The 15,764-nt window shown below is 36.0% G+C and overlaps 1 protein-coding gene across 1 annotated transcript; it reads left to right on the forward strand.

The window, feature by feature from the left end:
* Positions 1-11,964: 11,964 nt before the first annotated feature.
* Positions 11,965-15,051, forward strand: LOC106747602 (the record flags this gene model as incomplete). Its single annotated transcript, XM_014625277.1, has 5 exons — positions 11,965-12,749; positions 13,003-13,102; positions 13,251-13,358; positions 13,469-13,624; positions 14,932-15,051. Coding segments are annotated over exons 1-5 (1,269 nt in total), but the record flags the coding sequence as incomplete, so codon positions are not given.
* Positions 15,052-15,764: the final 713 nt, after the last annotated feature.

The raw sequence follows: 15,764 nt of genomic DNA on the forward strand, positions 1-15,764 counted from the left end.
TCGCGTTGGATCTCGCATAATCTTACAAACGCTCAAAAGAAGACGTGTTGATTAGTGCAAGGAAATGTTGAAAAATACGTTCAAGGTGCATCAAAGGCGGTGTATAACATCTACACAGGTGACGAATCATGGATCTATGCATATGAGCCCGAAAAAAACAGCAATCGACTGTATGGGTCTTCCAAGACAAGTCAAAATCAACAAAAGTTGTTCGCGGAAGAAGCACATCGAAGCAAATGGTTGCCTGTTTTTTCAGCATTACCGGTCACGCGGCGACAGTGGCGTTAGAGCACCGTAGGACGGTCAATTCTGAATGGTAGACGACCATTTGTTTGCCAGAAGTCATCAGAGAAATTCGAGGAAAGCAGAAGAAGAGGAAAATCATTCTTCATCATGACAACGCGAGCTCTCACACATCGGGTCAAACAAAGGAATTTTTGACCGGCCAAAACATCGAATTAATGGGTCATCCGCCAGCCCTGATTTGGCACTCAACGACTTTTTTGTTCCCGCACATCAAAAATAAATTACGTGGTCAACGATTTTTAACACCCGAAGAAGCGGTTGATGCATTCAAAACGCATGTTTTGCAGTTACCTCAATCGGAGTGGAAAAAGTGCTTCGAAAATTTATTCAAACGCATACAAAAGTGTATTGATCATCATAGAGAATATTTTAAAAATCAATAAAACCAATTTCAATCATAAATATTTGTTTTCTCATTATTAGGTCAGAAATATATGTAGCAACCCTCGTACACTATGAATTGCTTGAACCTGGTCAGACCGTTACAGTGACAGTGTATTGTGAACAACTTGAGCGAATGAACCAAGAGCTCCTTAAAAAACGATCTGTTTTGGTCAATTATAAAAAAAGTAGCCTTCAACACGATAACGCGAAGCTTCATGCTGCAAAAATAACACAGGAAAAAATTAGGGAGCTTGGATTGGAACTTTTACCTCATCCACCTTATTCACCACATCTCGCGCCGTCAGATTATCACTTTTTCAGATCGTTAGAGCATATATTAAGAGGTAAAAATTATAACAATGTTGAAGAAGTGAAAACGCACTTGGAAAAGTTTTTCAATGCAAAATCGAAGGACATTTTTAAAAAAGGAATCGAACAATATATCGAACGATTATTCATGAACTAATCATGTTAATTTTCTTGACGGTGTTTTCGAAAAAATAACTCTTTTTTCTCTTTTGCGGCTTCGCGAGCGCTTCTTATGGTTAAACATTTTAATAAAACGTAAAATTATATAAAGATACACTTGTAACGTAAAAAATAAAATTATTGTGACCATACTATAAAAAATAGCTGTTGTAAATGAAAGTAAATCTATTTTAAACTAAAAATCAAAATAAACTGTTGTGCGCATGAAAATAAAACTTTTGATTGCCCCTCAGTTCCGGGTCCTGGTTCCTGGTTCTCCCTCCTTCCTCGCGGTCAGTCGCGCTCCCCTCCGCGGTTATACCTCCGGTTGCAGTAGCAGCTCATTGTATACAACATCCTTTTGGTCCAACCAGATACGCAGCAGGTCCTTCGAACCATGAATATTTGTCTTTGGTGTTAATGTTGAGTTCGATGGCAACGATTGACTGGGCATAATGTAGTATTTTTTCTTTTTGGGGTTGTCGTAGAATTTCCATTTCTCATCCCTAGTCACAATCCGATGTAAAAAAACCCTCTTCTTTGTTGTCTTTGAATCAGCTGCTCGCAAGTAAAAAATCGCCTTTCAACGTCTCTCTGTTTCATTTCATAATGCACCCAATTGCCTTATTTGAGAATCATTCCCATGGATTTAAATCGTACAGAAACTGCTTGTTGAGAAACTCCCAATGATTCTGCAAGCTCATCTTACGTTTGACTCGGATCTTCATCAAGTAATGCCTCCAATTCTTTGTCTTTAAATTTTTCGGCTGTCCAGAGCGAGGCTTGTCTTTAACGCTGAAATCACCATTCTTGAAACGTCGAAACCATTCTCTACATGATTTATCAGATGGAGCATTGTCACTATAAACGTCTACAAGCATTCGATGCGCGCCAGCTGCACTTTTCTTCCAATTAAAGCAAAAAACTAAAACCTCCCGCAAATGCTGTTTAGTCAGCACAAAATTTGACATATTCAACACAGTAAAAAACAAGGGTTTTGTATGAAACTCAAAGCAATATAAACTGAAAATTTTTGACAAATGTCAAACCTCTCTGAAACCACCAAAATCAGCTGTCACTATGAAACATTCATAATAGCCAGAGCCATCTTTTGAAAACGGACCCATCTTTTGAAATTGGATTGTGACTGAGGATGAGAAATGGATATTCTACGATAACCCTAAGAAGAAAAAATACTACGCTATGCCCGGTCAAGCATTGCCATCGACCTTAACATTAGCAACAAAGCCGAATATTCATGGTTCCAAGTTCATACTGTGTATCTGGTGGGACCAAAAGGGTGTTGTATACTATAAACTGCTATAACCTGGCGATTCCATTACGGGCCATCGGTATAAGCTACAATTGATTCGTTTGAGCACTGCATTACGAGAAAAACAGAATACGAACAAAGACATGACAAAGTTATTCTTCTGCATGATACCGCTCAGCCGCATGTCGTAAAAAATTACTTGGAAACGCTCAAATGGAATATTTTACCACACCCGCCGTATTCGCCGGACATAACTCCTTCTGATGGATTCACTTACTGGTTGTTCCGACAGATGCAGCACGATTTGTCAAGTCACCGTTTCACTTCTTTCGCAGAAATCAAAAATTGACTCCTAATTTGGATCATCTTAAAAAACGAGACAATTTTTCGGGTTGGAATTCGAAAATTGCCTGAAAGGTGGGAAAAAGTAGTAGCCAGCGATGAAGAATACTTTGATTAATCTGTTTTTTTCATTTTGTTCTGAAATAAATGCATTTTTGACCACAAAAAGACGGACTAAACTAATTTGTTCTCTCAATAGACCTTCTTGTCAAAAGGTAAACTGTCAAAAAAACAAATTTTAGGAAATGAATGGATTAAATATGTACTAATATTTCGTGATACATAATCAGGGAAATATAAAAATAGGCTAATAATTGGTTAGTGATAATGAATTATTTTTATGTGGGAAGATAAATATGTTTAACTGTGTCAACACATGCGCCAATTATTTTGTCACATTTTTCCAAACTTACGCAAAGAAAATTCTTCCACGTCAAACATATCCTGTAACTTATTATTAACCCCTAATTATTCATTATTAACACCTAATTTCTCCAAATTAATATTTAATTAAAGTAATTGTTAATCAAAAGATTACTTTAATAAATTATTAATTTGGAAAAATTAGAGATTAATAATAATGGTTAATTATGACAACAAGATCAGTTTAACGTGGAAAATGTTACTCTGCCTACATTTGACGTTGAAAAATGTTTGACGATATAATTGGCGAGGTTGTTACTGATAAACCAATTTTTCCTCCCATATAATAATTTCTTATCAACATATTCTTATCAACATATAATAATTTATTCTTATCCGCGTCAGCTCTTATCGGTCAATTTTCATTTTTTTAAATAAATAGGTTTTTAAATTTAACTTAAATTATTAATTTATCGAATATCTGTTTCGATATGATAACATCGAAAAAATGACGTATTAAATATATTTTAGTGAAAGGCCATATGCCATGCTATTTAACTTTGCATAGCTCAAAATGTGTGGCGGAATAAAACATTAAGTTATGAACAAAATACTCAAAATTACGTATATTTATATGATAATATGCCCAATTACAAGTACGAGCGTGACATAACAGGCAGCGCATTTGTCTATAATGAGAGCCGTCCTGGGTTCGATTCTGTCCCAAATATTTACACTCGTATTTCCTGGCATATCGCAGAAAATACCCTTGCTTAGTAAAAACCTCTCTAAAAACGTTGCGTTCGGAATCTGCGTTAAACTATAAGTCCCATATGAAAGTGTATCATCAATATGCACATCACAGGCATGTAAGAGAAGTTATCTTACGCCAGGTCACACATATAGGACTAGAAGAAAATACGTGTGTTCATGTGATAATATGTAAAAGTTTAAGAAGTATAAGAAAATATTTATAATTAAATGTTATCTAGTAAGCAAGAAACATTAAATCAATCTTTTAAAACATTAATTTTATATGGATTTTACAAATTTCTTGATATAATATTTTATAAATGTTTTTCAACTGTTACTAAATAATATGGTATTTCTAAATGTTCCTATGATATTATGATAATCCTAAAATTATAATGTAGAATTATTATTTTTAATGGTTGTAACAAATATTGTTAACAATGATGTTGTGTGAAATATTAAGAAATACATATTTGAAAACGTTACATATTATATAATATCATTCTAACAATGTTGTGTTAATGCTTTCTTGCCTACCGGGTAAAATATACCTTGAGAACATTTCAAAATAGTCCGAAGAAATGTGTGTTGTAACAAATGCCTGCTATTATGTTTTGGCTTATTAGCATTATTGTATAACGTTGAGCTACTAAACAAATGATTCTATAAATATAATTTTTTAAATTCGTCAATAACGGAGATATTAAAGGGAAACATAATATGTACACTAGCTATAATATCATTTCTAACTCTAACGGCTGATAAGAAATGTGTTTTCTACAATTATATTAAAATATAATTATTATATTAAAATATAATAGATATATGTTATTCATATCATACGAACAAATATGTTCCAGTAACATTTTTCAAATTATTTTAACTTGTAAACTTTACTTACATTATCTTTAAAATTGGAAGAAATCCTCCATTAAAGATACATGCTCCCAAATATATTACAATATGGACAATATTACGCTAGCTGTGTTTCTTAAAACCGGTATTTATATACAGGCACTGATGCTCTAGTTATTATTTTGTATACGGCTTTTAATAATTTATGCTGCAAACTAGTGACCGCGGACAAATCTTCATATATAAGTCGAATAACTTTCAATACTTTCAATAACGATAGCAAATCATCCGCGATCATTCGATGGTGATGGCCAAGTTAATTTAACATATACAAATAATAATAGTCATGAACGTTCACTGGATTCACAAACGCTAAACAAAGAGTTTAAGTTACCTGAGCTTCTCCAATTTGATCTGATTGATTTATTATTCTTGATACGGTTACCGTTGACCAGATTACGCTCGTATATTTAAAATGCGGTCACATGATGATTAATATATTTATATTCAGTTTTAGGAACATATAATATAAACTTTAAATTTTTATATTTAATGCTTATAATATGTTACTCTTTTCCAGCTAGATCGCACTCAAACAGTTATATTGCGAGATATATTGTCAATATTTGGTGATATAAAATCAAATATAAGATATGCTGACATTCTTATAAATTGTTTAAATTAATTATATTAGTTAAGCGCAGGAAACTCGTCGGACAATTCCCTCCCTGCCTTAGATATTACGATGACGCAAAGCGGAATATCCCGTAATTGAATATCGGGCAGTCAGCGTATTTCCAATTCTACGGCACACGAATGGAACAATACTTTTGCCACCGGCTTTAATTAAATTGAACCTATACAGAGCCAAGTTCATTACCATTTACATCTCAGTGAATCCGGTCAACTCTCTCTCTCTCTCTCTCTCTCTCTCTCTCGTTTTCGTCGTTACTAAATCGTGAAACACGTTACACAGTGCCTGTGCTCCTCTCCTTCTTTTTCTCACGACCGATGAGTGAAGGAACTTTATCGGAATTAACGATCGATTCTTTTAATTGTCCTGGAATCGCTTTTCCTGGGAGGAGCGGAGCGGCGCCAATAGCGGGCGCGTCTCGCTTGTTTAGAAGTTGGCTCGCTCGGCGTTGAGGTTATGATCATTTCCCACGTCCCGAACTGCGCCAGACCGCGGGGATTTCTTCGAACTTGCGAGGGAGTGTGAGGATTATCAATCGAATAGTCCCACACAACGCGATACAAGGCTTCCCCGAGATTATTTTTCTATTGAACATTATACGACATAACCTCCTTGCCGCTCTTCCGTTTCGACGGATGTCATTATCCCCGATAGGCATCGCGGGCCACCGAAATTCACGGGATAGCGCTACGGCACAGGACATGCAGGGAGGACGAATTGGTGAGGGATGACGGTCCAATCAGGGAGATCGTAATTGAGAACGATAAGGTGGAAATGAAGAAAATGCCGACGGCGAACAGTGGTAGACAGAGATTGGGATCAGCAGGATTAACGGGTCCAATGGGGGCAACGGGGTCTACATCAGGTGCAAACAAACAGTTTGGAATGGATGCGAAAGTAGACTGGTTAGTGCAGTAAAGGAAATGAGAGATAAAATGGCATGCAAAAACGAAATCAAAACAAAAACCAACGCTGACTACACAGATTATTAGAGAAAAGTTGAAAAGTTTCAGGCAAGAACTGGAAAAAGTGAAGAAAAATATTCAGGAGAAACCATCGAAGGAACAGGAAGATATAGTGAAGCAGCAAAAGATAAGAAGAAAAAGAGCACTTTAATCGTACAAAGTACGAGGAAGGAGCAGAAAAGTGGAGCTTCCAAGAAATTGGTAAAAGAGAAAGTAGATATAAGGAAACAAGATGTAAGAATAACAATGCTGAAGAAAGGGAATAAAGGATCGATTATTCTTGAGTGTGAGAGCAAGAGAGAAATGGAAAGGCTAAGAGATACACTGCGTGAGAAGCTTGGCGAAGACTTCAAGGTCACAGAACCGAAAGGAATAAAACCGAAAATAAAAGTTGTAAATGTTGGAGAAAAAGAACTACATTTGGAAGATGTAATTCTAATTGATCAAGACAAAATAAAATCGACCAAGTTTTTGCATAAAAATACTGAAGAGAATGGCTATGTGTAGAAAGGACGATAATACATGTGCTGGAGATGGAAGAAATAAAGATTATTTAATACTGGAGGTAAACAAAATGGCCCATGAACTGTTGCTGAGAAAAGAGAAAATAAATATCGGATAGAGGAAGTGTCCTGAATTATGTTTTAAATGCTGGGGTTACTACCACATTGCTAAAAACTGTAAGTGAAAAGAAACATGTTATAAATGTGCTGGAAATTACAAAGTAAGTGATTGTAAGACAACAAAGATGAGATGTGTGAATTGTATGCACAAGATTAAAACGTATAATATAAAGATAAATGATGAACATGATGTTTTAAGTATTGGGTTGGCAAATAAGATCGTTCGGTTTTTAATCGGAGTAGGTTTACTCGTTCTGCTATCTGTTTTCCACAGCGCTATCGCACAACGCGCTTGCGCAGCTGAAAAGCGACGTTCCATCTAATCTATTTGTAAACATACACCGGTTAATACCAGAGTATTGTGCGTGCTGCACGGTTGCAAATATGGAAGAAAAGAACGTCCATTTTTGCCATATTTTATTTTTTTATTTCAAAAAAGGCAAACGAGCTGCGGAAGCTCATAAGAAGATTTGTAATGTGTATGGGGACGATGCTTTAACAGAACGTGTGTGTCAAAAATGGTTTGCCAAATTCCGTTCTGAAGATTTTGATGTTAGTGACGCGTCCCGTTCTGGTCGTCCAGCAGAGATTGATTCAGCTGTAATAAAGAATACCGTCGACAAAAATCCATCGCAAACAGTACGAGAGATTGCTACGACACTTAATATATCCCACACAAGTGTAGAAAACCATTTGCGTCAGTTGGGATACGTTTCTCGCCTCAATGTTTGGGTGCCGCACGAATTGACCGAGGCCAACTTCACCGCTCGCATTTCCATCTGTGACGCGCTGCTGAAACGCCAAGAAAACGATCCATTTTTGAAGCGGTTGGTTACGGGAGATGAAAAGTGGATCGTCCACGATATATATATATATATATATAATTATTATTATATCCCGAGGTATTCCGAAAGTTCCCAAAACCCTTTTCTTGCTTTTCCTTTTCGTTCCACTTTCCATACGCTCTTTTTCCGTCACGGTGTACTAGGCCCATTTCTACGATCGCCTGTTATACTAGGTCCATTTCTGCGTCTAAAATCAATTATAATATTAGATTGTAGCCCTGACCATATCACATATATCACTTGTTAATTACCGTGTATTTGTAAGAATGTAACAGTTAGTAGATTTTTTGCACCCCAACCAGCAGTATAATTATACTTTTTGAAATTAAACTCATCGTGAACCTTGAAACCCGAACCGTATAACATGCACACGACCGATACGGTAACCTGGACGCTTTTATTTGTAGTCGGGTCAGTTAGTATACTAGCATCCAACCAATGTCAGATGCTAACGATACTTCGTTTCGGTAAAATAATTCACACTCTTTACTTACCTTTTTCGAGCTTATTAATTTCAATTAAATTAGATCCCGCAATCACTGCCATCAAATAGCGGAAGTATCGTTACGCAGACTGACTTCCAATTTTTAAGCGAAATAAGAATCCTTTCAGAGGTCTTGAAAGTCGCGTGCCTTATTAGCCTGCGAGCATTTAGCGCTGCAGGTGTCCGGTCGCAGCGTTTGACACCGCACGCAATAACACCACCGCCTGCGATAACCTTCGAAATCATAAGCTAGCCTGCGGCTAGCGAGTCATTATCACGCAAACATAGTGTAAGCAACGCGTTGAATTTTTCACCGATGCTGACCTAAATTGACAATATCGGAGAGATTTGCTTACGCTCGTTTTACGTAATCCTGTAATCCACGAAGCAAACCTGAGATGTGCCCTGTGACACCGCGTGCAAAAGCCAAGAGCCCGTTTTTCTTTTATAGAACCATTTATAGAAAATCTCATAACTCCCCTGATTTTTGCTAATGTACTAAAATTCGAAATTGATTTGATAACACTACGCCTATTGTCCCACCGATCATGCTCGGTGTACAAGATCGGTTTATGTTATGCGATTTTTAGATATCATGTGCAATTTATATAAATTAAAATTTTCCGCTACGTGACAACGGATGTGCATGATTTGCCTCTCACCGAATCTCAATAAATCTGAGAATGCCGTGAAACGTTAAGTCCGTAGCTGTTTCCATCGAAAATGCTGACCATCGCAACTACGAAAGAAAGAGGAAGACGGAAACAATGGTTATAAGTAAGAACTTCATCTTCGCGGTTGTTAGTTCAGACTTCAGTCAGTGTCATTTCAACTTAATCAGTTTCAGTTCAGTCTTTGCAATTTTCAATTCAGTTTATGCAGTTTTTAGTTATGGTCAGTCTTTTTAGTCTTTTCAATTTTGTCAGTTATTTATTTCGAGTCTTTGTCAATAACAAAAATTTGCGTCGCTAATAAAATCTGTGTAGTGTCTTGGCGAGTGCCATATGTTGTGCGAATCGCCTGTTTTGCGGAGTAAGAAATCTCTCCCTTGACCCCGCCACCAACTTGAGTTGTTTCAGCCAGGCCGCTTGTCTCCCTTTTCCTCCAAAGGTGATGTACACCTCTCAACCTTTTATTTTGGATTTGCCACAGACTTGCCACAGATTTGCCAGACATCAAATGTATGTCTAAATCAGTACATCAATACGGCGCAGCTTTAGATCTAATGCGATTACTTCTGGTCGTAAAGAAAAAACTGTTGCCACTTCGAGCGAAAATATTTCAAGTTTCCTTTGCGAATATAATAATAAATCGTATTTTTATTTACCTTTATTGGTTATTGTTTTCCCTTGATAGTTCCGACTCATTCTATCGATCCCACATAAAATATATCTCACATAAACACGCTTATTACCTTCCATAACCTTCCCTGTCGGCTTATCTAGCTGGCAACGTGGTGGAGCTACTCCCACCGCGTATGTCGCGGACTACTCGGGACGTGACAATATATATATCTTTTTGTATAACTTTAGAGTATAGAAGTGACGGACAAAGCGTTGTACGAAAAATAGTATCAGTTCGGATCGTCCCTGAAATATATATTCTTATTGATGATAACAGCGTATAAGTTAGATTTCAAGCTTACGACATATGAAAATTTTAATCTGTCTCTTCCTTCATTTATGACGGTAAGACTTGACGATATACATATTTAATGCGCGTTATAATAACTGTGCATTACAAAAAAATTTCCTCAAATGAACATTTATACATATAATAATATTGATATTATACGTATTAACATTAAATACCTTTGTTTTGCAAATTCTGTAATATCTTTCCAAATTCTGAATCACTTATACTCTGTCGTTCTTCTCTTCTTAAGAGTGAGGTAAAAGTGTAGGTAAAACCAAATATATTTACGTTCGTCTTCTTTAATTATTGTAGTCATAGATACACCGGCACATACTTTTTGAATAAGTAATAAAATTCAATAATCAGGTGAACGCAGTTTATTACGTTGTTAAAGAATTGATAAAAAAAAGATAATTATATACATAACCAGTGAGGAATTGATGAAGGCTTCTAACAAATTAAAAATTTTAGCAACAGTTATCGGCAGTTTTGTGTTCCAAATACAAACATAGTATGTACATGGGGAAATTATTAAATCTATTCTTGCAATATAATACTCACTTTAAGAATAATTCTATGATGTGCAAACATTGATATGTTACTCGGCCCGTGAATTTGTATATTATAATAAAAACTGCTTTGAAATAGTTTTATAGGATGGGACATCAAAACACGCTATAAAATTATAATCATGTTGCGCGCGTCAAGTATTGCTAGACACTGCGGCTTTACCGAGTATCAAGCCGTCACGATCAACGACACAATATAAGATAATGACTTCCTCATAGCTTAATACTACTTAATTTCAAAGAACTTTGTAGTCACACACGTTTGTATGCTAAATAAAACGAACGATGCAACTTAAAGATAGGCTCGTTTGTTAGCCATCCACCGTTAATTGCAGCAAAACAAACGTCCACCGGTTTCTCGCACAACAGAATAATGTATCAAAAAAGATCACGAAAAAGTACAAATGCAAGAGAGATAATTCCGGGTCAAGATCCACGAGTCACGCATGTTCTTGTCGACAGAGACGCAGACGCGACGGAGAAACGTTTATAGAGGTAAATACAAATATAAAGTTTTTCCTACATCCTGGTAATTTTTTATGCTAAGACTGGCTGTGTAGTATGTTCAAGCTTTCGGGAGGACGGCAACTAATAAAATTTTTTTAACTAATTAAACTTGAATTGAAAAATGTTAGATTGAAATAAAAATATTCTAATATTATCAATATTTACGAAAGGTAATTCCCGATGAATTTATACTTATTATATATGGCAATATTTCATTGTTCATCATAAAATAGGTATTTGATACCGATGATCTATTAGATTAACAGTATCAATGAGAAAAACGGGAATCACAAAAGTTTCCAGTTTTAGTTTTGAGGACATTTCCTAGTGTGGATAGGTATATTAGTATTAGTCAGGATTCCACATAATTATATGAAATAAAAAAGTAATTAGAATTATGTGGCAAAATTAAAACATATTAAACAAATAATGAGAAAGATGCATTGAGCTTCGAGTTGAAATTCATTCTGTCGCATTTCTTTTGATTAAAAATATGTGTAAAATTAAGTTTCGTATAACTTAATGTGTTATTTGAAAAGCTTTCGAAAGTTTGACTAATAATCAAACATGATTCTCTAGTCGAATAACGCATTGATAAGGAATATTAATTAGAATTTAGATCTAGGAAATAGGTAATAATTACCAAATGACTAAAATTTCGAACTAGGAAATCTATATTAAGAGTTTTAAAATATAAAGACTTCTAAAAATATTATTAATTCATTAACTCATAAAATTAGACCATTGAAATTTACGTTAAATATGTAGCGTAAAAGTGACGGACTGTATAGTATAAATTTGCGTCCTCAAACTCTTTCAGTCGAGAGTAAATGGATCGTACTACTTCCACGCGCTCTTTTCCGCAGAACGTTTCAGAACGCAAAAAAGAGCGATCACGATGGACTTCCGAAGTGTAAATCCTCTCAATGATCGATTGAACAAGATCTCAGGCAATCTGCTACCGATGACTGCTAACGGTTTGTCGTTTCCAATATACTGGCAGATGTATAGCATCGCAATATGGCTACTGGAAATTATTCAAATGAGCATATTAATCCCCGGATGCTTTCTCGTACCAATGGAGACCGCTGTGAAAAACGGCATGATTGGCGTCGCAATCACGTTTGAGGTGTTTTTCGTAGTTGTGCGACTTCACTCATGCAGGGGGCTGATACAACGCTTGATCAAGAAACTAAACGACATCATGTTCTTGGACGATGAGCTAATGCGGAATATCGTGAGAACAACCCTCAAGTCGATGGATATGCCTCTCAAATTTTGTTGGTTGACCGGCGTGGGGTCCGTGATCTTGTGGTGTAGCCCACCGTATGTGTTGATGTTTCAGAAGGATCTCTTCTTTTACTTGGATTATAAGATGCCGGTCGCCTTCGGCACAGAACCGTTCTCCACCGGGGTTTTTGTGGTGGGAAGCCTCATCGTGTCAACTAGCAGCGCGTACATTTTTACGAAGAAGATTGCCGCCGACACATACATGATACATCTGATACTACTAGTAACGGCGCAGTATCGATACATTGCGTTGAAGCTGTCACTGGTGATACGAGACGGATGTCTAAAGAGTAATCTCAACGGTCCTATCGGAAAAGAACGATATTCTGAGGTAGATCGGTGCACGAAAATGCAGATCAAAGCGTTGTGTCGACATCACAACGCCATGCTTTAGTGAGTACAATGTCTGGTGATTCTTGATGAAGATAGAAAATATTTTGGAAATCTTTCGAAAAGAATTCAATCGGTGTCGAGAAATCACGAACAAGTTGTGTATGAAATAATTTACTGTAATGCGCAAGTAGACAGGTTTCTTATCAATTCAACTACAATTGGAAGTTTAATAAAATATTTATTTAAATATTGATTTATTTGATTTTATCTTTAATGCAATCTATGTATGCGCGCGCGATATGTTCTGTTTCAGCGTGACGCTTATGTTGAAAGAGCTGCTATCGCTAAACTTCAGCCTAATATACGTGAACAACGTTTTTCGCTTCTGCTCTATTGCCTTCATGTTATTAGTAGTAAGTAAAATCTATAACATCAATTATCCTCCTTAGATATAGACTAAATAATCCTTAGTGGTAGGCGGCGCTTGTGATCGATGTCGCAATCTATACTCTGTTGTTATCGATTATAGTATATCAGCGATATGTGTTTATGAAATGTCAGGTATCATCCACGAGCTTCGTGGAAAGCGCAGGAGTTGTTATATACGCCTGCGGTGGCACAGTTCAACTCTATCTATTGTGTTATTGTGTGCATCAGTTGTTAGATGCGGTAAGTTCTTTTCCTTGGATATTAATCTTATTAATTATTATTTTGACTGAGTACCTAATTTTGTTTGTACTAAATTTAATTTGAAAACATTCATTGTGTACTTAATATAGACTATCGAAATAACTAACAAAGCTTTTCATGAAGAATGGTACAAACACGGAGCGTTTATAAAACGTATATTTATAATGCTGATAACGACTAATCGTTTAGAGTGCAGACTGTCGCGATTTGAAAAATTTAATCTGTCTCTGCCCTCGTTCATGGCGGTGAGTTTTTACGCGCTGTTTTTAGCTGATGTATTATGATTTATATTCGTATTTACTGACACTCTTCTAAATTTTCGAATTTGCATATCCTAGATTTTAAACCAATCTTATTCGATAGCTCTTCTGCTTTTAAGGATTATTTAAATAATAAGAAGTGCCTAAAAAATGCGTGTTATGCACTTTTCTATATAGTAAATATCATTCTTATTATTAAGACAGAAATTAAGGAATGCGATAACTGAAATTGTATTTTCGTAATGTCCGCAACTTAGTTTCAGTACGAACGATAGTAAATACAATTTTATTAAAATTAACAATATTAAAGTGCAGTATGTAGAGGATGGATTATGGTAAAATTGTAAAGAAATAAACTTATTCCTGACCATTTAAGAAAGGACTTGGAACATTTGCAACAACGTAGCTTTCTGTCTTATTTCGCCTCTTATCATGCAGCAAATAGATTCGATCAATAAAAATTAAACTTAAACGTTGTTATACTTAGTTTATGAGAATAAACCTTCTACGATATTTTTGTGGAGATACTATCAGTCCTTCTAACTTTGCTTATCACTCCTTTCTTTTTTGTGGGTATGCAAGTTTTAAATAGATTGCACTGCAACTATTTGAAATTTCTATGAGCCAAACAAAGTCAACCATAATATAATCGTAGTTTTGTAGCGTACGGATAATTATAAAATAATTGCAAACTGATGAAAGCATCTATTTGCATTCGGTAAGCAAAATAAAAAATAAAATCTTACGTTTAACGACTCGATCTTTTTTTGTCATCCTTTCTGGTGTGCGCGACTCATGAACTCATATCCATACGATAGGACGCATACAGCAAAATTATCTATCTATAAGATACTCGTATATTGAATCGTTAATGATATGAAAATTCTAAAAAACTTTTACAATGATCGTGTCTCTTAATTTTTTAATAATTCAACAAAAGGAACTTGATGACATGTCCTCACTCGCGTAACGGCGCGCAAAGCTAGATGATAATTCACGAGAGTCACTTATAAATTATATATAGGAGAAACGGTTTCCGCGAATGAGAAAGAATCATTCTTGCGCGAAATACATACAAGTACGTTGAAGGAATTGTGAAATCGCGATAAATACAGAACACCAAGCAATTAGCTGTGGAAGAGACTTTGAATACGCGACCATGGACTTCCAAAGCGTGAATCTTTTGTGTTCGACTGAACATGATTTCGGGCAATCTGCTGCCGATGACTACCGACGATACGTCGTTACCGATATTTTGGTGAGTGTATAGCGTCTTGGCGTGGTTGCTTCAGATAGTCTTAGTGAATGCGTTAATCTCCGGATGCATGTACCAAAACGGCATAATCTGCTTAGTAGTTGCTAAGGAGATGTTTTACACGATCATGCAATTCCATCTCCATAAGGATTATGGAGTAAGTCGACTGATATGCAGTATAAAAGACGTTATGCGCATCGCGGACAATACCATGAGGAACGTAGTGACGATAACCCCACAGCCAATGCAGATTCCGCTCACGTTCTACTGGATCGCAGGTGTCGATAATAACATGGAATTGAACATCGCTCGTTGCTACGAGGGTGGATTAAATACAAACATGCGTTGCTCGTGTTTTTCGTCACACATTGTTATCGGCACGAGAAAAAACACGTTTGTTTCTAACCTCTATAGAAAAAATACTACTTCGGCGACAAAAGTGAGTTTTCGTACTGGAATAGTAGACACTTCCACCTATCCAACGCTGCATTCGTTTCCCCCTTAACCCTCTAGTACGACTTCTGCGCGCGCAGTCTCGTTATTTAATAATCAGACCTCGTATGCCTAGACAATAATGAGCAGATATTTGAACATTTACTTAGATAATATAGGAGCACCTAAAAATCGTGAGAAGGAAGAAAATTCATATTAAACAAACACCCAAGATCGCGAAAGGCAAAGGTACTCATAAATGAGATTTTATTTAGAAAAAAATCAAGTTGACAATGACTTCTGGAGTCAGCTTGATTACATGATATGAAATATAATTGAATATCAAACTGCTCGAATATGCTTTATTCATTTCTGGAATAAAATATTTTCTGATCTTGAAGTGATCCTTTGAGACCAATTTGACCCCACATTTTGCTA

The sequence above is a fragment of the Dinoponera quadriceps genome, unplaced genomic scaffold (assembly GCF_001313825.1).
Source record: "Dinoponera quadriceps isolate SergipeBrazil2010 unplaced genomic scaffold, ASM131382v1 scaffold270, whole genome shotgun sequence".
NCBI classification, from domain to species: Eukaryota; Metazoa; Arthropoda; class Insecta; order Hymenoptera; family Formicidae; genus Dinoponera; species Dinoponera quadriceps.